General features: G+C 40.6%; 1 protein-coding gene across 4 annotated transcripts in view; it reads right to left on the bottom strand.

Moving 5' to 3' along the window:
- Positions 1-20,701, bottom strand: part of Cerkl (ceramide kinase like) — a 123,621-nt gene extending 102,920 nt beyond the window's left edge. For 3 of the 4 annotated variants that reach the window (XR_005877235.1, XR_005877234.1, XR_005877233.1), the window contains exon 1: positions 20,395-20,701. Coding sequence is in view for 1 of the 4 variants with exons in the window: in XM_005065118.4 (XP_005065175.1) it covers positions 20,395-20,590 (196 nt within the window). In the remaining 3 variants the exon portion in view is untranslated. The remainder of the gene's footprint in view (positions 1-20,394) is intronic. The other variant, XM_005065118.4, reaches the window with a different exon arrangement.
- Positions 20,702-25,600: the final 4,899 nt, after the last annotated feature.

Genomic DNA, 25,600 nt, shown 5'->3' on the forward strand with positions numbered 1-25,600 from the left:
ATAACACTGTGCAGTCTTTTAGAAAAGTTTATTGCTTCCAGATGGATTCAAGTTTCCTTTCAGCCCTGATTACATCTAATATGCACAGGGTGCCAACATTATAAAGGACAGAGTCAAAAATATCATTTATATAGATAGCAAGGGGTGGGGGGGTGCTCTGTTTTCTAAATAGGTTCTAGGACTCAAGTCTTGACTATTTTAAATAAGTAATAATAAACATTAAAAATTTTAAGTGCTATATTATTTAGCTGTCTTGGTAATGGCTTTTCTATGAGAAAAGAAAAAAAAGAAAGAAAACCACAAATCTACAGTAAAGTAGCCATAAAATGACTCCTAGCTCAAGCTGCATGCTCTTTCCCCCATGTGGGGTTGTGCCATGTGTCACACCGCATGGGGCTTGCTACCAAGATGCCCACCTGTGCCTGTGTGGCTAAAGCAGCTTTCATTTCACTAACAAGAACACTACTAAATATAAGCCATTGCAATCAGAAATAATGCCTTCAAAATATTGACCTTCCATTAAAATCGGGAAGTCGACTTGCCATTTAGTATTTGGTTTTATTTTCTTAAGCAATCACTACACTAATGTTTGCTTATATCTCTCCAAAACACAGTGCTCTCCCATAATGTGAAATAAGATATAAAGTTGCAAAAATAAATTAATGACAGATAGATAGATAGACAGACAGACAGTCAGACAGATAGATAGAAAAAACTGCATCTTGTCTAGCTAGTCTTTGAGAGCAGGCAAAGAAAAGAGAACTTCTATTTAAAGAGGGACTTTAGCCAGTAGATCAGGAGTCATTCTCGGAAATACAGCAATACTATAATAAGATTTCCACTCTTCTGCCTCTCTTACAATGCTTAAATTATTCTGAAAAAGTACTGTGCAAGTACTAAAGTCAACTGACATAAAAGACAAACAACTTATTATGGGTCCTCAAAACAAATTAGCACTTTTTTAGAACAATTTAAGGAAAAAAAGTATAATTTTTACAAGTACACAAAAATTTTCTGGCTGGAGAAAGAAGAGTGATTTTTATTGTAATTGCTACTTATGTCTAACTCTCTCCTGTGAATTGTCAGTGGAAACAAGACAAATATCCCTGTGATAACTTATTACCTTCATTTTCTTTAGAGAGAAGTAAGTTTCTTGATGTAGGGGATACAAATGAATGTTAAAATGTCAAGTGAAGATTAAATTACTCTCAGATGTGATTTACAGTCACATGTCAAATCAATAACAGATCAATAAGCTAATTCAACTGGTTACATTACAAGGCACTAGAAGACATAATGTCTGAGTCATTCACCGACATAAAACCCATTAAGTATTTCTGATATTCGTAATATTAATAAGTGCTTGCTTAACAACCAGCAATCAAATAGTACTTGTTTGCAATAATGGTGAGCTATCCTTAAACTTCTCACACCATCTTCAACAAAACACCATATTTAAGTGAAAAGTGATTTGTGTGTGTATTTATTATACATGTATATTGCATGTACACATGTGCATATGAACACAGATACTTATGTATGTGTGTATATGCTTGTGTGTGTGCTTGTGTGTGTGCATGCATGTTTTTGTGTGCATGTTTGTGCATGCATTGTGTACATGTACGTGTGTGTGTGTGTGTGTGTGTGTACCTGTGTGTGCTTATATGTGTGTGTAGGCCAAAGGACAACCCTGTGTGTCATTCCTCAGGAGCTACCCACCTTGTTGTTGTTGAGACACAGTCTCTCCCTGGAACCTGGTGCATAGAATAGGCTGGTGGGCCAGGCTCTGGAGATTCTGTTATCTCTACCTCCCCACTGAATGGATTACAAGCATATGCCATTATGCCCAGAATTGCTATGTAGGTGCTGGGCATAAAACTCAGGTCCTCATTCTTGTGCATCATGCACTTTACAGACTAAGTCTCTGCCCCAGGTCTAGAGTTTACTGTTTTAAAACTATCTTTAAATTATTGGGCTAGGAGAAGTACTCATGATGCACCAAATATATAGAGATGCTTGAAGCAAGGATTACAGAAATCCTCAATTTTGCAAAAACTTTACAGGCTCAGATCTCTCTCTTTAGCCTAAATGGATGTTAATGTTTCATTTGAAAATACTAATATTTGATTATAAGATGCTATCATGGGCCAGTTATGTTGGATGCCATATTAGCAAGTATTTGAATTTTACTTCACAGATAGCTCCACGGGTTTCATGACGGAGGAAAAGTCTGTGTGGAAAGCACATTGTGGCTAATTTTGAAGAGCCAAGATGTGGCAGATGCTAGTGAGAAAGGGATAGGGAGACACACATGCAAATAGAAAGGTCAGAAGCTGGCACATGACATAGGAGTATGTGGACTATACTAAGGGCTTTGGACTTTGCCCAAGAAGATGTATGCAATCTGGTGTACTAGGTAACACCCAGTGGCTTCATAGAAAATACACTGTTAATAAAATGACTAGAGAGAGAGATGAGTAATGACAATGGCACAAGACTCCACAGTGTCTGACAGCTGAGTGGAATGAAAAAGAAAGAGGGGGAGTTAGGTATTCTCCAAGTGGTTTTGGATTACATAACTAGAAGGATGACATCCTTGCTTACCAAAGTTGAAAAATTCACAGAAATGTACCTTTGCAGGTTATAGGAGAAGTGGAGTTTTTGTTGCAGAACAGAGTAAGTCTGAGAAGTCTATTTGAAATTAGGAAGGCAATTAGTCCATATTATTTTTGAGTGTTTTGTATAACTTGTTTACTTACATAATGGCTAGCTTATATAAATGATGAAGGAGTTTAGATGTGAATTACGCAGTGAATTGTCCAATCTAGATTTAAAGAAATCATACCATTTGAGGTTCACTCTTCTCAGATGACTTTAGCTTTTTGTCAAGTTGACTAAATAAATAAATACCTACATCCATAAATAATAAGCAAACATTAACCAGGACAGTCATTCAAATTCAATCATTTCAAAAGGTTTCTGTATGATTCCTTCACTGGGAAGTTCTTCATCTATTCCAAACCGATGGAATGGCTAATTTTTGGACAGACACTGATGATCCTAGTGTGCAGCTTGAATTGTCTCACAGTTACCTGCTTTTGAGGTCTTGAGATTTTCCCGAATCCTGGATTCTGTTGTGGAAATACACACTGTGCTGAGGAAGAAGGCATTCTGACACTGTGGTACTAAACCCCAGCATATACTGCTGCTCAGAGCACTGAGTCACCAAACAATGTAGCATGCCAACAGGAAAATGTGCCATTCTCCACATTCATCATCTTGACTTCTCAGATATGTGAAAACTATGCCATAGCAACAGAGAAGGCTTGGTTGCTAAGAACTTGAAAGCAGGTGATGGCCCATCTGTAAGATGATTATCAACAACAAAATACAGGACGATCATCTAAAATTCATGAAATAAGACCCATGGCACAATTATGTCAGAATAGCCTTGTGGTATGAATAATGTCTGTACTGGAGGTTTTGTTTATTTTCAAAATCATTTTCTGGGGAACATAATATAAACAATTCCACATTTAAGTGAGCCTGATGCTAAGGGGATACATAGATTATAACCATGGACTAACTCAGATTTTTAAAACTTAGACTCTAAAAGCAATACAATTAACTTCTGAAATATTGGTCAGGGCCTTTGAAACTTTGCAGTTTCTAAGAGAAGGGTCACATAGTAGTTCTCAAAATGATGTCTAGACAATTCTTCTATGACACTGACCTAAGTAGGTGTGTGGTATTAAACGGGAGAGGGCAAAGAGGGTGCACTGATTAGGAATCAGAGGGAAAGGATCAATGCTGGAGACACCATTGAGGAACGATGGTCATTTGAACAATGAACTGCAACGCTAACTCAAATCGAGGAGTTACCAAGGTGCCAGAAGATCAGAGATGAGTTCAACTGCTTAACAGGCTTCTTTTGCTAAAACAAAACAAAGCGCAAAGACAGCATCCCCATAGACTGTGCCCAAAACTTCAGCATCAACCTCTCAGGATTTGGTGTCCTGGAAACACATTCCAAAAGCTGTCAAAAGGACTCTCCTAACACAAAACTTCAACTATGAGGCCTCTTCTTTGTCTTTTAAGGGAAATACTGAGCTGCTGTGTACTTGGGTTAGTGTGTTTTAGAACTCTTACTGTTTCTCTAAAACAGGCAGTGTGCAGTTACTGCTTACACCGGGTTATTATAATCTAGCCTGAGTAGTTATTGCTGACACCAGCAAGGTAGTACCCTTTGTTTGCCTAATTTTTGTTTTCCTAAGAACCAATCCTACTTCATAAAGATACGTTTCCAGGATACATATAATTACGCTGCGTATAACATCTGTTGCTTTGTATTTCCAGAGCCTCACGGAGCCAAGATAAGGGTGAGGTTTTAAATCTGTGTTAAAGGGGAAATGACTAAAGGAGCAAATGATTTAATACTCAGAGCAGTTATTTAAAAGAAGGTTTGAGCAAACACCACAGTTACTACTTTCAAATGCAGTTAAGCCGTCCGAATCTCTACATGTAGATTATTCTGACCTGGCTATCATATTGATTTTTAGTGTCGTGACTTGGTCTGAATCATCTTTCCTATGATTTCATACAGGAATCTTAGGGAATCTTGCACTTGGGTGTCTTCTAAAGCCAGCCACCTGACATAAGAAATCACTTCTGATCAAATAGCAGGAGAAAATAACACACTGGCAGCCTCTTTTCTAGTATTTCGCCCTCTGAGCACAATGGATTCAGGTAACAGCACAGCACTGTCTTTGCAAATGTAGGTCAGATTTCTGACTGAGCTCCAGTGTAGCTTGCTCAGACCTGAATGCTAGGTCATTTCACACCATTGCTGGTTAGTGATTTAGGTACAGAATCTGGAAGCCCCATTTAGAATTAGGCTTAGAATCTGGTAGCCTCGTGAATTTCACAAAATTCAAAATAATTATCTACTGGTAAGACCTGCATCTAAGACTTAGAGAAATAGGAATATTGATTTTAGTACCAAAAAAATAAAAATAAACATCTAATTAATGGCAGGGGACCAGAGAGTAATCCCTATCTGATATCACTCAATCCTATCAATAATCAAAGGCAAAGCATTGTATTTCCAAGTTCACACTTTGCTAAACAAGTGAAGTCATTATGTTTGTTAAAAGCACGTGGTGCTTTCTCCCTCCTATTTCTCCAGTCTGTGCAACCAAAAGATTTATGTTCACCCTGTATTTAGACTGACCAGAATTATCAAGTTTCTCAGAGTCTGAGCTGAGAAAACCTACTTAGAATGAAAAACACTAAACCTCTTTTTCCAAATTATTTCAATATGTTTCATTTTATTTGGGTGCCCTAACAATTCTTATTTCTTGATTGTTTTGTTTGTTTGTTTCTATGTACTTTTAAAGCAAGTAACACTAGCCATTGTATTAAAATCAAAAGATAAGCCTCACCTCACAGGAGTAAAAGTTACTTGCCAAGTTGGAGAAGACTTAATTACAATTTTGTAGAAGACTCATCCAGTATGACCCAGAATTCATACAATGCCCAACCACCACCTAGTGGGACTATATGTGAAGAGGGAGCAGTGAAGTCATTAGCTAATCTGAGAGGAGTCTCAGGGGAGAAGGGGTGTCCTCAGAAGAAGACAGACAAGATCTTGCATGCTCTTGCTCTGTCCCCTCTCACTCTCTCCAGACATAGGGGAAAGGCCAGGCAAAGACATAGAGAGAAGGCAGCTGTCCTCGAGCCTGTGAGAGACACTTCATCGGAAATCCACCCTGGGGCACTTTGGGCTTTCAGCCCCAGAAGTATGAGAAAGTAATTTCTGCTCTTAATGCCTCCCTGTCTGTGCTCCTTTGTTAAGTCAGCTCCAGCTAATTAGTACACCACCGCCCCCCAGCCTTCCTTACCTTGTCCCCACATGAATTTCTTATTCCACAACATTGTCAAATTGTCTTCACTGGGTGATTCATTGTTTTATCATGATACTGAATTATGACAGCCACACAACTCAATCAGTCCCCTTCTTTTGCTCTAGGTTCCAATACCTCCCAGTGTGAGCGCTGAAGAACAGCTAATGTCAAAGAAGACATACTTTTAATACATCTTAGTTTATTATTGATTCTAGCATTCAAGTTATATTGGGAGGCCTCTGAATTATTTTAGGTAGTAATTCATCAAGATAGCGAGGGCTGCAATACCGTCTGGTGCCACACAGATTAAGGTCACTAAGAACTTGTTTAAGAACTGAAAGGATCATTTATGCTATGACTCACGGTGCTTGACAAATGGGTCAAGTTGGAAGTCCTTGATGTGCTGACACCAGGTTTGCACTGTTTTTTTTTTTGTTTGTTTGGTTGGCTGGTTAGTTGGTTGGTTGTTTTTTGTTGTTGTTTTGTTTTGTTTTTTTGTCTTCTACCAGAACAAAAGTGTCTGAGCTTCCAAACCCCAGAGTTCCTCCACAGAGCCTCTAGCCAAGTCTAACCTGAAACTAAACGGGCCGGGCGTTGGTGGCGCACGCCTTTAATCCCAGCACTCGGGAGGCAGAGGCAGGCAGATCTCTGTGAGTTCGAGACCAGCCTGGACTACCAAGCGAGTTCCAGGACAGCCTCCAAAGCCACAGAGAAGCCCTGTCTCGAAAAAAACAAACAAAAAAAGAAACTAAACAGATCTGTAGGGGGGCATCCTAGTCCCAAAGTGACCTTCTGGAAGGGTGGGCCCTCAGCCCCCTCAACTCAACTCATTCTTCTTTGCTCAAAAATATAGTCCTTTCCTAATTTGGGGGCTGAAGGAAAGGCATGAGTAAGGTCCTAGATGGAGACACTCTGCCTCATGCAAAGTAGGACCCTGCTTTTAGGGCATTCACCTTCAGAGGCATGCATGTCAGTGATTTACATATCTCATAAAAAGACACCATGGTATAAAAATAAAGAAGAGTTTATGCTGCAAGTCTTGTCTAAAAGCAACACGGTCAGACATTTTACCTTATGATTTTTCTTTATAGCTTTCTAACCCTTGCCAGTTTCAAACTTAAACCATAGTCTGACATAAAGTCCCCTCACAAGATTTATGACATACAGAATGTAAAGTTTTAGTAAGGCAATAAATATAGTGTTGTGGTGAAAGGATTAAATAAATCCAGGTGAATAAATTTTATATACTTGGATAATTTAGTATAAAAATAAGTGCACTGCCATTTAAAGAAATGTTTCTGCAGCTCCACTGCTCTTAACCAAGTTTTCTGTCTCAGCTTTTAAATTTAAAATAGTTACTGGCCTTACTCACTCCTATATCATCATCCATAAACTTAAAAAAGCATTATTAAAATTCAGTGCTTAAGAGGACCCTTTAATTTGGAAATATTTATTATCCTAAGGCACAGCTAGATTCCCCCCTTATATATAGGGATCAGGGACACAAAAGGAAAAAATCCACTTATTTAAAGCAGTAATCCCTTAACACTAGGATTTTGTTTTAATTATGAAGAGTGTGTCTTATTAAAAACAAAACAAAGCCTTGTCCTTTAAGGGAAGAAACCTGATGTTTCTCTAGTGAACATGTAAACAAGACTTCCTAAATCATGCTTAAACAAATTAATTTTGCTATTCTTCTATTTCCCATGGTATTATTGGCTTTTTAAAAGAGCATCAAATAAATAATTACAGGCCCACCTGCTCACGGTAGCTACAAGGCATGACACAATCTTAATGGAAGTATGTTTCTTTCTGCTACCCCCATCCTTATGGACAGACAAAATTCACCATGCTAAAAGCTAACCAAAGTGTAGAAAATAGGAATTCATTGTCTTTTATACAGCAAATATTACCCCCAGATATACACAACACCTGGAAAACCCTTTTCAGATTGTATCCCCAGATCTTCTCACTCCTCAAATTCCTTGTGTGATGGAGACAATTCAAAGAAGCAGATATGACTCAGGAAGCAGGGACACTGGGAATGTCTCTCACTCAGTCTTGCTTCGGTTGTACATGGAGACAAACTAAACCACAATTTGAGAAAACGATATTCCCTTTGGATTCATCCCACTAGCCCACTTACGCGGTTGAGTGTTGGGCACAGAAGGCTGAAGCCGATCCCAATTTCTCAAGGGACACTCCAGTCCTTGGCTCTCCTATTTCAGGTCTAGATGAAAAGCTACTCGGGCACTCAGCTTCGCTTGGGTCTTACCTTCCAAACTAACTCTTGCAGGGATCCTAGTCCAACCACCCCCTGCCCAATAGAACTGAGTTTTTGATGAGAAGCCGCACAGACGCCACAGCAGCCAAGGCTGAGCCACAAGAGACAGCACAGAATGTGATGTCAGCCAAGTGGTGGCAAGCCATGGAACAGAAGGTTATTCTAATGATGTAAGCCACCCAAGGGGCAGAGAGGGACCTAGGGAAGCCAGGGCTACTGAATGAATATGGAGAGGTAAATGATGGCACTGCTGACATCCTGAGTATGAAGAAGGCCAGTGGCTGAGACAGAAAAGTGTTAAAAAGAAATGAGAGTACACTGTTACAGTCACATCAGCACGTAATGTGAACAGGAATGTAAGCACCATGTGTGTTTGCTTTACCAGGTTCAGGGTTAGTGGTAAGTGTGTAGGTGACACAGTTAACTAATAATGGCCTCTAATAAAATAATATGGAAAGTCTATTCATTTTTCAGCAAAAAAATCAAGGGTATATACTACTATTCAAAGAAAGTCTGGGGTTTTAATATTATTGATATTCTAGGTTCACTTAAATGCTGAAAGAAGAAAACAAATATATTCAGAGAAAGTAATATGTAGATAGAGGACAACAGAAGATAAAGGGAAATGATAACAAAAGTAAAACAGAAGATAAAAGGAAATGTCAGTGTAAGTTCTTAATTTCTGCTGTTCTCCATTGAGGCCAGTGCCAGGAGACTGAAGGAGGGGCCCTCACGCTGTCATTCAGTCAATGACCTGGGTTACCTGTGTTATCTAAAAGCCTCCCCAGTGCCTATGAAAACAAATTTCAACAATTTCTAGCCTTTTCTCTTCCATTTCCTTTGCCTGACCTTACATAATCCCTAGGACACTAAAAAACACTATCAATCCAACAAGATACGAGCTAACCAAGACCAAATTACTATTAAACATGTGTTGTCATGTTTACAGAACAGTATCATATGCAGTAGAAAGTAATCTGAGTTTTAAAATTAGGAATCCTAAAGGATCCATGAAAAGAGCATTTTTTATTTTCAAATGTCAATCAATGACACAGATGAAAAAGCAGTCATGAAAGGAACTTTTTAAAATACCATTTGTAGGTAGTGCCCATTTCTCTCCTAATTATAAGATAACAACACTAGTTCAATTTATTAATATCAATATATAAACCATAAAATGAGACTAATAGTGAATATTATATATTTGCATTTAAAATATGATTGAAAAACTCAAAAAACTTAAAAAGGAAACAGTAGATACCACCACAAAACTAGCAGATGTTACTTAGGGTCATCTGTACAAAAACATAAGCATATGCTAAAGAAATCTGACACTATCATGGAATCAGTTGGTGTCTAAAATAATAGCAGCTCCTTATGTCAATGTGGTAATATCCGTATCAAATGCACAACGCATTATGTTGCAACAGTGTATGCAGACAAAAGAGCATGCTAGCAGAGGTAACGACCAGGGTTCTGACTAAGTTGGAAATGGAATACAAGGCTACTTCCAGGGTGTGATAATTGTGGTGAGCTGAAAGCAATGCATGGTTTGAATTTTCAGAGTTGGCCTTTCACCAATTTTACTTTGATTTTTATAAAGGCAGAATAGACCACATAGCAGTGTCTGAGTTTTTATAGGGACCCCCAAAGTAGTTTTATTTATTCAAGAATAATATGAGTTAATATGTAGATAGAGGACAAGGATAATACCAAGGATAGGTATTATTCTTGAAGCCAATGACAACACTAAGTTTAGAATATAAACATAATGAATTTAATATTATAAAAACATAAAACCTTTACCAATGGTTTTAGTGTGATGCTCCATGTCTATTGGCTGAAAACTATGCAACTGCTGGCTCAATGCTGTAATGTAAAGAACCACCCAGCCTAAGGAGTGCAGCATCTACTTCCTAACACAAGGCTGAGAACTTCTATGGTTCCACTTTGGGCATAGTCATATCACCCCAAATGAGGCTGTGAGTGATAAGCACAATGGGATGTCACACCTCTCACCTCCACAGACCCTTCAGTCACATGTACAAACATACACTCGACATGCATGTGTACACGTAATTAAAATTTTTGAAACTAAAACTAAATAACATTAAAATTCTTATTTTCTTCATTTACTCAGAAATTACAAATGCACAGAGAAGTACAACAAACTCTCTTGTTAACTGCCTTAAATGCCAAAAGAGGACATACAATCTTCTCTTAAAGGTTTTAGGATTGAAGTTGGGGCCCTGAGTCTTCACTGTCATTCTGTGGGATGTGGGTCCAACAACTCCTGAGGTTACTAGAGAGTTCTAGATTCCCTGAGTAGGCAACATAGTAGGAATTGCAGGCATGAGGGTCAGGTTGCCAAACTTAGGATCCAATCAACTCCACTACTAGTAAGACTTGAGGCAAGTTATTTAATGCCAAGGGGGCTAGGGATAAAGTTCTTATTTAGGCTGCAAAGTCTTATTGCAAAGGTTAAGCAACATAACACTCAACACAGAAGAACCTGGAGGTGCAGACACCAATTGGTGTGTGTTCACTATTTGCAGCCAAGTGTGGCATTGTTTCTGATGCAAAATCTTGGAGCATTCACATGAATCCCCTGATGCCAGCTGGTATGTTAGTTTAGACTTATCTTTGTGCTTACTGTAAGTCCATAGCATTTTACCAACAATGTAAAATTAAAAAATGCTGTAAAATATTTAGTCTGTGTGTGTCTGTCTGTCTGTCTGCGTACTTGCCTGCCTAGTTCTAGATTTAGTCATTTCTTACATTGAGAATCACTAAAGTCTTATTTACATGTCAAACTTTAGCAAGAGGTTCAGTTTCCAGCAATTCCCTCTCCGTCATTTCTTTCCCCATCATTGGGAATCACAGGATCATATGAAGAATCATATTAGGTGCAGCAACAAACACAAGATTGTCATAGGCAGTCAAACAGTGAGACCTTACAGCTGCAAGGAGTTGTATCTGCTACAGTCCTGGTCCTCCTTAACAATGATAATCTACCCTGTCAAACTGCAGTGGAAAAAAAATGTTCCCGTGTAGGTAACCATCTCCCGCATCCAACAGTGCTCTGTTGTCTGTACCCATTGCCTCAGTTCTTTGAGCCTGTCTCCGCCATCTGTATATTTCTGCAGTCCTCTGTAGGACCTCAAGCTCTGGACAATGCCATCTGGATCACGTGTTTAATCTACTGACCTTCGCTATCCCCAGCCTTTGAGTGACTCTCACTGTATGTCCCTGAGGGGCCAGTGAAAGATATGTCCCCTCTCTCCGGGGACACTTGTGTACCAGTCCCATTTCCAAAGCCACCTACAGAAGTAAAGAGGAGCGGGTGGGGAAGGAGAAAAAAAATGAGTTTAGTTTGAAAGTGCTGTCTGTGGATGGTAATACATGGGCTCTTCATATTTTGAAATAAACACTAGTCCACAGAATTTCACAAGGTCAGTGGTCAGATAGGATAATGCCCATCTCAATTCAGTAGCAAATTGACAGTTGTCAAATTTCAGTTCAAACAACAAACACAGTGATGGTGGTGATTAGTACAAGGGTTTTTACACACTTAACTGTCACTAACCAGTTCATGCACAAATAACAAAAGCCGTCTTATATACACGAAATATTTTAAAGCAACTGACACTTTGGCATTTCCAGACTCAAGACTGTTGTTTTTCTTTGTTTATTGCTTCTAAGTTGAGTCTGGTGCTTGGGTTCCCCTGCCTTGGCCTCTCGAGTGTCACCATACCCAGTACTCAACTGCGTTTCTTGTTAGCATGTTGGCCACCAAAATTGCATTACTCTCTCCATTCTGCACTGGGATAAATATTTTCAAAACCATACCTTCCTGTGTACAAGAATAAAGAAAACTTTTTCTTTTTCCTTTGTTCTTAGCAGTACTGGGGCTTGAACCCTGGGCCTCAGAAGCTTTCTCTCCCTAAGCCATTTCCCTACCTCAAAAATGACCACTTCTACTCTCTGTATTATTACGGCATTATCTAATCAACTTGCCATCAGCCTCTTGCATATATTAGACTTAAATAAATTAAAATCCAATCTTACTTCCAATTTTGTTCTAGTGACATACTAGCCATGTCTCTTGCTCAAATGACTACTGGCAGAGGGTAGGGCCTGTATTGGGCAGTTCAATGCAGCAACCACAAGGTCTAACTGGCAGGCCTATGACCGAGAAATCACTCTATATTTGTTGTATGTTGTCATTGTTATTTGTTGTATTGTGATGAAGATCAAATTATCATAATAAAACCCAAAAATCTTGGGAAATATTTATATGAGAGACATTTTTAAAACTTTATTAACACGTAGAATACAGTTACTACATAAATTTGAATCTTCATATCTGTCTTTTAAAAATGCCTTCAAGTTTGACAGCTTTGGAACATACCAACTGAGGCATTTTCTTGTTAATGTGCAGAGTGACGACTCAAAGCATCGTGTCTTCCTAATTACTGCTTCCCTAATTCACATGAGGAATAGGTCATTTTGGGGGTTAGCCCCTGCTTCCATTATTTGTGACCACACGGCCCTCTGACAGATGTCTCGGTTTGGATGTACACAGCAGAGCTCTGGGTATCTGTTTCGCTTACATCTGTTCCCAAACAGCTTAGGCAGATTAATACTTAGAATAGGCTTGCTCAGCTAAATCTCGAGTAATCACCAACTCCTATTGTCTTCAAAATAATCATTTTTGTTTCTCATTTTCACATTTTTCTACATTATCTTTCTTGTTGCTCAATTTCCAGTAAGCAAATGTGTTTGTATCAATTAATAGATGGAGAAAATCACTTTGGCTTGTAACAAGAGATCCTTTCAAGACTCTGTAATGCAACCTGGTTTCCTTGGATTTTACTGGTCACTGATCTAATTCAGCTAAGCTCAGAGCTATGGTGGGAATGATTTGTTTTTTTAAAGAAAACAACTTTAGATAGTGTCAGAGGTAGTTAATGTGTAAAAATAGAACTGGGAGTCATAATTGGAAGTTGAAACCCTCATTCTATATAAAAAATGTTTGAAACATAATATTTTAATGTTAATACAACTACAGAGTCTGCTTGGAAGTTTGAGGGAGACCACATGATTATAGCACAAAATTAGGATGCGATGTGATGTCCCTAATCAGGAGACACCACCTTACAAGCAGACAAGGCCTGTGAAGAAGCCCCTGCCCATTTCTAATCATGCCTTCATGCTGGGGAAGGGAAGAGCATTCTGTTTCCCACATTGTTCTTCTAATGAGAAATTCACTCAGATACAAAGTTTCTGGCATTAAACAGAAACTTCTCCACACACACCAAAACCCAAACACACTGGCCATTCAAACCTTACTCAGATTTATTTCACTGGACAAAAATGTGCTACTTTCTATTCTTTAGATTACAGTTTCACAGGTGATCAGAACTGGTGCTCTTTAGAGACTTCGGCATAATACAAATCCCTCATTTTGTAGGTGAGTAAATTGTCACTCAGCCGGGTTATCTGATTTCTCTAAGTCACTTACACACTTGCAGACCCCAGAGTTCAGAACTAAGAGCTGTGAGCCCATGACTGAAGTAAGCTCCGTACCATATACGCAAACAGATACCAGAAATATAGGGGTTCCAATAATGCATTCTCACTCTCCAAGATGTCGATTTTTAATGAATTATGAATTTGGTGTAATTTCATTACAAATCATTATTTGTAATGAAAATGTGAGTGACCTTCACAGGGCAATGGTGAGATTTCCCTTGTGAAATTTTTATTTTAGAAGATCATGTATCTGCACAGAGGTGTGTCATGCTTTTCTGTTCACCTAGAGCCTGAGAAGGAACAGAGAAGGCAGGTTGGTAGCATGAGAAGCATTGGAGCTATTGATACATGCCACAGAGGTCCTTAATTACAGCATTTGTAAATCAAGGACAACTGAGCTTGTACTCTAACTCAACACTCATGTTCCTTGCTTTCATTATCAGTTGCTTTTGTTTTATGAGAAAGAGATAACATCTGATCACACAAGACAATAAAACATCTTTGTACTTGGGATATACAAAGTCTTACACCTTCTACTCCAACATAATACTCTAAATTATCTATCACCATTTGACAAACCCAAGGTTATAGAAGTGTGTCAATGGTTGAGACAGAAAACAATGCAATAGGCAATCATTACTGTTGAAAGTATTAAATATGGAAACATTTGAGCTAGTAACAGCATAGGCTGACAGTCGTAGTATAAAACATGAATTTCAACAGTTGTGGATATATGTACTAGATCGACAAAACAACAAACAAACAAACAAAAATTAGGCTATCAGCAGTCCATCATGGATCCAGGAAGTACCCTTAATGCCCTATCCCTCCATGATGAGCTACTGTCTACTGATGGATTCTGAGGGAGAAACAGTCACATCTTCAGTTGTGTAGCTGCTGAGGAACCCACCAGGCTTCAGCAGATAAAGCCAAACTCATAATCACACAAATGATCCTATAAAAATTCCACAGGCCTCAAGCATTTAATGTTTGAATTATGGGTAGAAGGGAATGTTGATAGAGATGAGAAAGACTTGTGAAGTGATGAGATTACATTAATCAGCAGGTATCTTATAGATATATGAAATTTCCAAATAACGAATTCAGTAAAAGTTAAAATAAAAGCAGGTAAATGTTCACATCATTCTGCCCTTCTCTGTGAATCTTGGCACCTCACACCTAGTATTAACACCATGTGGAGAACTGCATACACTGGGTCCTGTACTTGATCTACTCTGTCTGGGCAGAGTACAGGCCTTAGGTTTATGTGATCAAAGTGACCTGATTCCGCTGCCATTTCTTTACAATATTGGCCCCTTCTAGGTCACAGGCAGGTATTCGTCAACTACCTTAGCTCAGCAAGAATAAACCCACCTACGATCCACAAGTAAGGTGGTCACAATTTGCAGTTCTAATAAGATCATTAAGGACCATTGCAGCAATAAAAATATCATTCTCTGACTGGATAATGCTTTATGGTTCATATAGTTTACATGACAGTACCAGACTCCTGGTCTTTATAACATTGAAGCTGAGTAAAACAGAAACTCCCTGCTAGACCCTCACAGGAAAAAATAACTCTTATATTAGAAATCTGGAAACAATATAAAGTTAAAGATGTGCAATAAAGATTTTTTTTTATTCTCTAATGAGAATAAAATGGTTATTCGTGTTTCAGTATATGAATCCCAAATGCCTAATGGGAATGGGGAAAAAACTATAATGGATCTTCATTAGGTTTAATGAGTGTAAACATGGAAGCATTGAAAGAAGAGTAGAGGAAACTAATTCTGGGGAGCAGAAGTCCCATGAAAAACTCAGTCTATGGGGCTCTATTTCTGCCATCCTGCCTATCACAACATGGTGAAATTTGAAGAACACCCTGAGAAATAAAGACACAGTGTGAGGCATGTGTAGATCATGGAGACCTCCTGCTATGTTAGATAGTGTGTCTCCTAGCCCATTCCCTACTCGGTGGATTTTCAAAGAAATAAACTTGGTTCCATGAGACAAAGTAGAAGCCAAGAAGACAGACTCACCACTCTGATCAAGAAACTTTTACTTTCATGTACTACATGCTGTGGAATGTTAATGGAAAGCTGATTGACCGATAGCTAGGCAGGATTTTGGGGACAGAGAGAATGCTGGGAAGAAGAAGGATGGCATCAGAGAAGTTGCCAGAGAGATACACAGATGAAATAGGGTGCAAGGTGAAAGAGAGGTAATGTCATGTGGCAAATATAGTTTAATAAAAATGGATTAATTCAATTTGTAAGAGCTAGTTAGTAATAAGTCGAGCTATCAGTCAAGCATAAGATTCTGCCTGGTTATTTGGGAGCATCCTCTGGGGCACAGAGAAACTCCAGTTATAGCGATATATTAGAGATACCTTCAGAACACGTTTATAAAATTCCTGGTTCTTTTATATTTTATTCATATTTTTGATACAGGATTTCTCTGAGTAAGCCTGGCTGTCCTGGAACTCACTATGTAGACCAGACCGAATTGAGACTTAGAGATCCAACTGCTTCAGCTTCCCAAGTGCTGGGATTAAAGTTGTGTGCCACCACAGCCTGGCTAAGAGTTCTGAGATTCTTAAAGTGGAGAAGGGAGGTTATAATCCTACTGTAGATGATGAGAAATTGATACTTAGAAATACTTATCATGGTACAGGCACTAGATAAAACTGAAGCTCATGAAGCTACCAATCAGTCACAAACGTTCACTTAGTAAATGTTGTTGGCATGTCTGTTACTTGCCACGATGCTGAAAGTGAACAAAACAGATATTACTTTCTCCAGACCTGGGCTCATCTTTCTTCATTTATACTGTGCCCTGGAACCCACAACATGTGGATGACAGCACATCCTCTCCTAACTTCTGCCTAAGGATTGTTGGCCTTGGACAAAGACAGAAAACCAATGTAAGCCAGTAACTAAATCTAAATATTCTATCCTGAGGGTTGTTGTCAATGAGTCAGGTTAAGGCAAAGGCATAGTAGCTTTATTCACATGGTCTCTAAACTCAGGCCTGCTCTCTCACTTGCCCCTTGAGCCTCAACATAGTACTACCTCTTACTTTATTACTAGTATCAACAGTTCTTTCTAGATTCACATCTTGTCTGACCTTCAGTAATGCAGTAACCCACATTTATCCATCAGAAATATGTCCCAGTGGGTATCTGAAAACTACTGACTGGTCCTGACCTCAATATACAAGCTCTGCAAAACAAGAGCAGCTGATCAAATATCAAAGATATCTACAAAATGACTATGGGGGCAATTAGTACATTCAGAGTGTAATATACTGGACAGTAGGAAGGTTCATGGGCTACACTGCCTAGAAAGCATATGCAGAGTCACAACAGAGCAGACTCCTTGGGAGCATCAAATTTTACAAGTACGTAGAATGAAGTCCCATGTGAGTCTGAAGAGCTAGGTGCTGTTGGCATCAAGCTAACGGATTTGAATCATGGTCATGTGAAGAAGAAATTCATAAAGGGAAGTACTAGAATTTCCCATTGGACTGAACAATCAAAAATTACCTCTAACCTTTTCCTGGGCACTTTCAGCAAGAAGAAGGGAGCAGAACTGAGGAGTAAGTCAGAGGTGACTCAGAGGAGGAGGTGTGTGACACCATGTATCTAGAAGCTCATTTGACAAAGTGAGGAGGCAGGGAAACAGAGAGATGGAATCTTTGAGGATACAGACCATGGGCTGTCAGGAAGGACAAGTCCTAAGCACTTTACCATGCTTAAGTAAAAGAGTTGAGAAAAAGAAGGCTAATATCTATGAATGAGGCGACAGACAGAATCCTTCCTGAGCCCAAAGAGATAGACTTGAGAGATGTACAGCCATGGGTAGGCATACATGAGTAGAATAAAACCCAAAATCATTAACACAGAAGAGGCATCAAAGGTGGGCCATTTCAATAGGGATGGGACAAATCATCATCAGTAAGAGGACTTGGGAGAGAGATGCTTCGAACCAATTTAAAATTAAAGAACACGAGAGAACTTTATATTTTCTACTAAATTGAACCTGAATTTCTTGTGCTCAAACTTCTTTTTAATTTGGGACTATTCTATTACAATCTTGACTGCCTCTTACCAGTTAATATCCCCAGACAACAGCCTTTCATTTTCTTCTCTTAATTTATTCCTTCAACCTAGAATGTCTTTCCAACTTCCATCACAAATTTAGTGAGCCGAATTGTCTCCTCAAAGTTCAGATCTTCATTAGAACTATATTGGGAAATAGTCTGCTATTGCAATTCAGCTAAGAGATTGCCCTACATTTAGGGTGGCTCTTACCTATGGTGTCAACTGACCTTATAAGAATGCGGAGCGAACACATAGAGACAATGCAAGTCCATATGAAGACACAGAGTTATAGAACTAAAAGCCAAGGAATGCCAAGAGACATCAAGGATAAAAGACACAAAGAAGAATTCCCCTCTCTCCAGAGGGGTATAGAAACTGGTGTTGGTACCTCACACACCCCAGACAATCAGCAATCAACTCTATCATTGAACTACATTCCAGGCCTTCACTTAACATCTTGATTTCTGACAATACTGCAAGCCCTTATGAGATACCATTAAGCTCACCACCCCCTCCCATTATTTGGGAAGTAGAGACTTAAACAGCTAATTGATCATTTGTGTTAGCTTCCCTATCAGGAGCAGATTGCTTTCTTTTGAGCACACTGAAATTCTTCACATTGAAGCTCACATCCAGTGCTCTTTAGATCATCTCACAAAATATTATTTACTTCACGTTTGATGAATGAGTGACTGGTGTCAGTCTCAGCCTTTAGAAGCATGTCTTTAGGATCAGGCAAAGACCCTAGTCCTTGGGTTACATCTTCAAAACATTCAGCAACATGTCTGAGCACTAAGTACCAAAGTATTTAGCCTGTAATGGAACAGCTGCTCACAGTTAATATCTTCCTTCAATAGGCGTACAAAGCCAAACTAAAAACATTTCTTCACTTAAAGATAAAAGGCCATGCAGGTGTGTCTAAGTCTCTCCCCTTGACCAGTAGACCCTCATAAGCCTCATATCTACAGAGAAGGATAACACAACTGTCATTCCAAATTCACCTTCAACCCAACAAGGGGACTGCAATCATAATGGTCATACTCACTCACCCAGCCAAAAAGATCATCAGTTAGTCATAATTCCAGCAGTGATGGCCTTTAAAAATGACATTAGTGGCTTTGCTCATCTTGCTCAAGATGGACAATTTGGGGAAGAACACATAGTATTTTGTTTCATAAATGAAACTGCTAAGATACTACAAGTTTCAAAATTGAATGATCTGATAGCAGCTCATATACACCATGAGACGGCATCACCCAGCTCTGCCTTGGGACACCAGATACCTGCCAAGCAACAATAGCCATGGCCTCCTCTACCAGTCATCCCAACACCATGTTCTCGGTGGTGGCTCAGGTACAGTCACTGCTATGTCTGGAGCCCCTTCACTCATTTCTCATCACTCACATTTACGTGACTGAACCCCACTGGATTTAGTAAAACACCTCTTGAGCAGCTCAACAAATAAAAGTGCTAGGCTTCTGAGGCTCCAATATTAGAAGCTCAAGGTGTTTTAAACACAAGGTGTTAATTGCAAAGACAACTAGTGTGTTCAAATGGAGGGAAAGAAAACCAAAGGGTCTTAGGGCAAAATTAAACAGAATATAGGCACTTGCAAACTTCGGAGTAATAAAACTGTCAAGAGAGCCTTTCAAATTCTAATACCAGGAGTGCTAATTAAACCTACATTTCCTAAATCACCACACGCTGTACAACAGCATTTCTTTGCTCTTGTCATGATTTGCCTTTACTCTGCAGCACCGACCTACAAGGGGTCTCACTGCACAGGCTGTATCCTATCAACTTGTAGGTTAAACTGGTTCCCTGGGCTAATCCAAACTCTAATTATGAACATTTATATTCCCTAGCTCGGGCTGATTTACAAACAGAATGATTCTACACTGGGGCACCTCGCTTGTAATTTCAAAGGTTTAGGAAAATACTTCATCTTGGGTTTTCAAAACACGTGAAAACGTTTTACTTAAATTTCTAAGTAGCTTTGCTTAAGGAAACATCCCTGCATATGTCGCTCAGCAGAATTCACACTCCCAGCTAATGCTGGTCCCCAACTTCATGGTTTCATTTTGTTAGACTTTTGGACAAAACACTTTCTAACAAAAACTTCCCATTCTGTGACAAACCGTGGCACAAGGAGCTTTCTCTGGGGGGCGGGAGGAATCAGCTGTTTTTAATTGTATAAACACTTAGATAGTTAAAATAGACTATAAACCGCATTCCACTCTTGTCCAGATCTCTTTTAACTGAAGACGACTGAAAATATTTCTACTGCAAATTGCAGCATCATATTTTCTAATCAAAAACTTTAAGTCACTAGACGCTAAGTTTAAGTAAAACACAAATCTGTCATGTAATATTCTTTAGAAATTCATTAAAAATCAGGTTTCAAAGCTCGTTCCAGGTGGAAGGTGCACTGCAACTTCCTTCTCTGCAACACAACCTCGACAGAAGGCCGGGAGTGGAAGGTCAGCTGGCATTCCGTGTCAGGAAGGAGGCAGGAGAATGTGGCGGCTGAGAGTGTGGTGAGCGCGGGAAGATGGGGGCCTGCCACTCACCCGCCGGGAGCTCGGGCTGGATGCGTCGCCACCGCAGGGCCCGCTCGCCCAGCACCACGTCGCAGCTTTCCCTCTGGATCTCGAAGATGCCCCGAAGCAGAACCCGCTCGGACACCGCCTCTGGGAGCTGTGGGGACCCCAAGGGCGTCTCCTCCTCCAGGGCGCCCACCCGGCCCCCACGTTTCCCCCTGAGCATGGCGGGCAGCTTGCTGGGCGACTCTGGGGACCCTCGCGAAGCCTTTTGGGAAGGAAAAGTGTCTGCAGACTAGCCGCGTCCAGCGCTGCCAGGGCAACCGTGTTGCCAGCCTGAAGAGAGGCGGGGCGGGAGGGCGGGGCCGCTGGAGTTTACCCTGTTCTAGCCCCATAAGAGCTGGAGCCTTGCTGCCCTATAGGAGTTCATGGGCTGCAAGCATTTCCCATATTGGACTGGAAGGCTTTACCTGGTCCCATGTTAAATAAAGTGCAGGGTTTTTAGTTCCAGCGGTCAGGAGGCAGAGGCAGTGGACTTCTGAGTTCTAGCCCAGCCAAAGATACCAAGTAAGACTATCAAATAAAGAAACAAAGCAAAGCAAAACAAACAAAAATCCGCATCTGTAAGAATCTACTTATTGGGTAATTGAAGAAGTTACTGGCCACGAGGCGCAAAAGAGTTTCAGTGAGCAAAATGACAGACTCTGGATATCCCTTATGTGGAAGGGAGTGGGGATAGGGTGGGAGGCTGGGAGGGGGTGGGTGCGGGAGGAGGGAAGGGAGAGGGAGCTGGCTCTTTTCTAAAAAAAAAAAAAGTAATAAATAATAATGAACAAGAAAAAAAAAGCGTTTCAGTGTGGAAGGCTGTCCACCTTCTCGGAGGTCTCCTCTGAGATTCCCCAAGGAGAAACTTTAACACTGGGATGATGTCTGTATCCCTGCCTAGGGAGTATCCACAAACTCCTGATTCGCTTAGACAAATGTGCACCTTACAAAGTTAACACGAAGGCTAAGCACACCCCTGTTGTAGTGGAGCTATTTAGAGACTTTCTCCGGATGCTGCCTCTTCAGCCTTGGCTATGCTTGGATCGGACACTGCTGTAGAGAGAAGAGCGGGGCTTGTTGAGCAAAACACAGCCACTGTTCAGCAGTGAGGCCGGCTGGTTCACCTTCAGCTTCCTTCTGATAACAGGGGCGGTTTCCCACTGGGATTGCACATTAGAGTTACATGGGGATGTTGTTGCTGCTTTATTCAGTTGTCCTGACCACATTTGAAGAAGATTAAATTGCAGTAATAAGGAATGGCATCCAGATTTCAGACATAGTTCCCTGTGTAACTTCAATATTTAGCGAAGACTGAGAATGGCAATCAGAAAGCAAGAGCGGACTAGGCGCTAAAGGGGGGTTTAGAGGGTCTTTAAGATGTTATGGGGTAGGAGAAGTCAGATGTTGAAGGGGAATTTAAAACCAGTGTCTCCTGTACTATTGCCTAAGGATTTCATTCTTCCCTTAGGCAGCCAATTCACACTCTGTCCTGGTCACACTCAGTCAGAAGAGCTAGCTGCCGGAGGGTTTCTCTGAGCTCAAAGCTTGAACTGTTTGTTGTTGTCAAATCATTTCCAAACATAAGTGTCCAGTGTGCCAGGTAAGCAGGGACTTCTGTCCAAGGCACAGAAAGCAAATACTCAGCCTTCCTGGGCAATCAGGAAGAGCCCTGGTCAGATTTGATTGCAGCCAGGGAGCTGTTCCTAGGAGCAGGACCTCAGCTGGGGCCAAGCCTCTTGCAGGCAGGCAGTGGTGGGAAAGGGCCCTGCCTGTCTCAAGAAGAGTTCAGTTCTAGAGTTAACTTCTTGTAGCCACAGCTGTCAGGAATATTCAAGCTCTCTGGCATTTTGAAAGCTCTCTGATAGCCAAGGCAAACAGGCCAAGGCAATGGCTACTTCTTAGGACCTTTACAAAGGGGCGGGTTGCCATTTATCAAGCTTCAGGCAGGCCAGGAGTTGCAAACATTGGCTTTGACTAGCCTTGAAGATGGAAACAATAAGGCCCATGCTCCTACTCTTTCTCTCTGATGAGCTGTCTTCTTCAAAGATTCTAAAGATTTCTGCGCTTCCAGACCCAAGTCCTTAGACTCTCTCTCTCTCTCTCTCTCTCTCTCTCTCTCTCTCTCTCTCTCTCTCTCTCTCTCTCTCTCTCTCTCTCTCTCTCATACACACACACATACACACACACACACACACACACATACACCACTGGTCTATAATGGCCAGAGTCCCAGAGGCGATATCATCAACTCCAGAACTGTTCTGAACTTCAGATATTATGTTCCAATTGGCTACATCTCATCTCTGTTTACCTAGCCAATAAACCTCAGAGACATATATAACTCATTATTTTCTATCACAAACATGTTCTTCCTGGAAGGTTTTTGAATCAATGAATGTCATCAGAATCCCACACACAACCTTTTTATCCTTTGTCTCATGCCTCCCATTCAACTCACTACAAATCCTGTGCATTCCACCCTCATGACTCACTCATGTCAGTCTGCCCTCATCTGAGCACTAGCATGCACAAAGACAAGAACCACGTAAATAAGATGTGAAGGAACACACTTGTAATCCTAGCCCTCAGGCAGTCTGAAGTGAGCAAGGAGGGTCAAAAGTCAGGATTTTCTTTGGCCACATAATGAGTTCAAGATCAGCTCCATGCAACTCTGTCTAAATCAAAAAGAAAACCAAGGTGTGGGTAAACCTCCTGTTTTTCTTGGTGAGCACCCATTCCTTGACCCCCTCCAGCTTCTACAGCTATGCTGTGTTTCTGGGCTTTCTTCCATCTAACAAGCCAACAGTTTCATATTATTTCTCTTTCCATTCATGGATTCCCCCATTGTTATCTGACTGTGAACCTTCTCTGTCCCTTTTACAAGAAAATGTGTGATGCCATGAGAATGCCTAGATAATCCTTAGCTCAATTGCATTCACAAAGCACTTTTGCTATACAAAATAATGTGATCGCAGGCTCTGGGGATTGAGCTTCACATAGCTGAAGGCTGCTGTTAATCTACCATACTCTCCTCTATTTTTCTTTAATTGTTTACCTGTTATATACTCTTGTATATTTGCTTCTTCGTGTTCAGTCTAGCTTCCTCACTCAGTGAGGAAGCACTTAGTATCAGGACTGCAGTGTAAGAGGTACTCAGTAGATATCACCTTGTTGCAGTAGGAAATGAGCTCCTTGATGGCAGAGTCCCCAACAGTTAGCAGAGCTCCTAGTATAAAGTAAATGCTCAATAAATATCTGAAAGAGTTAATGAGCTCCTTTAGCACTTGTAACAATGAATGAGTCTAAAGTATCACAAATGTGTTCTCTTAGTTCCTGAAGATCAATCGTGTCATCACATGTGATTCATATAAGTGCCAATCATAATCCCTAAAGACATACTCCTGAATGTCAAAATTCTGAGTGTTGAAACTCCTAATGATAAAAAAATCATAAAGTACATAATCCCCCAAATCATGATCTTGAAAGTTAGAAAGTTAATGTGTGATAAAAATTCTAGAAGTCTAATTCTGCGAACACGTGATTCTTATGGGGTATGGGTGGTTGGGGTGTACTTAAAAGGGATAGATGGATAGATTCGATTTAGAAGAAGCCAACAATGCCATTGAGTAGTTCAAAGTCTGCACAGTAGAATGGGAAGGGAACTATGCAACTTGTAAGTACTCAGTGTATCCCAAGTAGCACAGAACCCTGGAAGACAATGTACTTGACTTATTTGAGGGCCATGAAGGGTAGAGCTTGAAAAAATGATTCATGTCCCATTTACTTTCTATTGCTTTGATAAACACCATGGCTGTATTAGTTACTGTCTGTTAATGTGATAAAACACCATGCTCAGGGAAGCTTTCAGAAGGATTTATTTGGTGCTTACAGTTCCTGTGGGTTAGAGTCCATGATGGCAGATCAGAGGAGAAAGGCTGCAGGCAGCTGGAACAGCAGCTGAGAGCTCACATCTGAAACACCACACAGAAATCAGAGAGAACTAGCTTGAAATAAGTCAGTATTTTCAAATCTCAAAGCCTGTCCACAGTGGCTTACTTCTGCCTGCAAGGCCATACCTCTGAATCCTCCCCAGATATCCACTAACCAGGGGCGACATTTTCAAATGGCCAAGACTAATCAGGAACATCTCATTCAAACCACTGTAATAACCAAACCAACTTGGAGAGGGAAGGATTTATTTATAGTTTAGAATCCACCATGAAGGGAAGTCAGGTGGGAAATCTAGGGAGGAACCTGGAGGCAAGACCAGAAGTCATGGAGGAATGCTGCTTCCTGACTTGCTGTCCAGGCTCATATTAAGCCACCCTTATTATACACGCCAGGACTGCCTGCCCAGGCATGGCACTGGCCATGCTGGCCTGGGCCTTCCCACATCAATCAAGAAGATGCCCCCACAGACTTCAGACAAGCCAATCCGATGGAAGCAATTCTTCAACTGAATCCCCTCTTCTGAGAAGATTTCAACTTGTCTCATGATGAAACACACACATGCACACATGTGTACACACACAAACACACATATATGCATACACACAGACAGGCAGACACACACATACATGCACACATGTGCATACATACAGACACACACCATGCACACACAGAAACACACATCTGTGTATACACTCATAGACACACACACACCTACCTCCACCACCACCACCACCACCACAGATGGTTCAGCTGGAGGAGGTGGGCATGGGATTACATAGGTCCTGTTTCCAATCACCACTCTTAAAAAATTATGTCGATGTCAATTTTGATAGGGAAAGTATTCAGTTCTTTGTCAGCAAACTTTCAACTCTGAACCTAACAGATTTTGGGAGATAGAGGGAACGGCATAGGATTGAATGTTCACTGGCTGGACATTACAGTTGGTCCCCACCAAAAGAGCTCCTTGTCCCTGCCCCATTGTAGTGTCTCTGCTGGCAATGGGGTACTCTGTCTCCATCTGACATTTTGGGACATGATCCAGACTTATGCAGGCTGTTTCTGTGGCCCGTGGCCTTGGAGTTTGCCTCACCTCTCCTATAAGCTTGGGCAATTTGTTTTCAGAACATATTTAGGGGCTTCCTGAAAATATTATTATGAAGGTTTATTTTGGTCTTGTGTGTTTATGAATGTGTGAGTGCAGGTGTCACTGGAGTCCAGAAGAGGGTGTTAGGTCCCCTTG

Source organism: Mesocricetus auratus, unplaced genomic scaffold (assembly GCF_017639785.1).
Source record: "Mesocricetus auratus isolate SY011 unplaced genomic scaffold, BCM_Maur_2.0 Super-Scaffold_100004, whole genome shotgun sequence".
Classification (NCBI taxonomy): domain Eukaryota; kingdom Metazoa; phylum Chordata; class Mammalia; order Rodentia; family Cricetidae; genus Mesocricetus; species Mesocricetus auratus.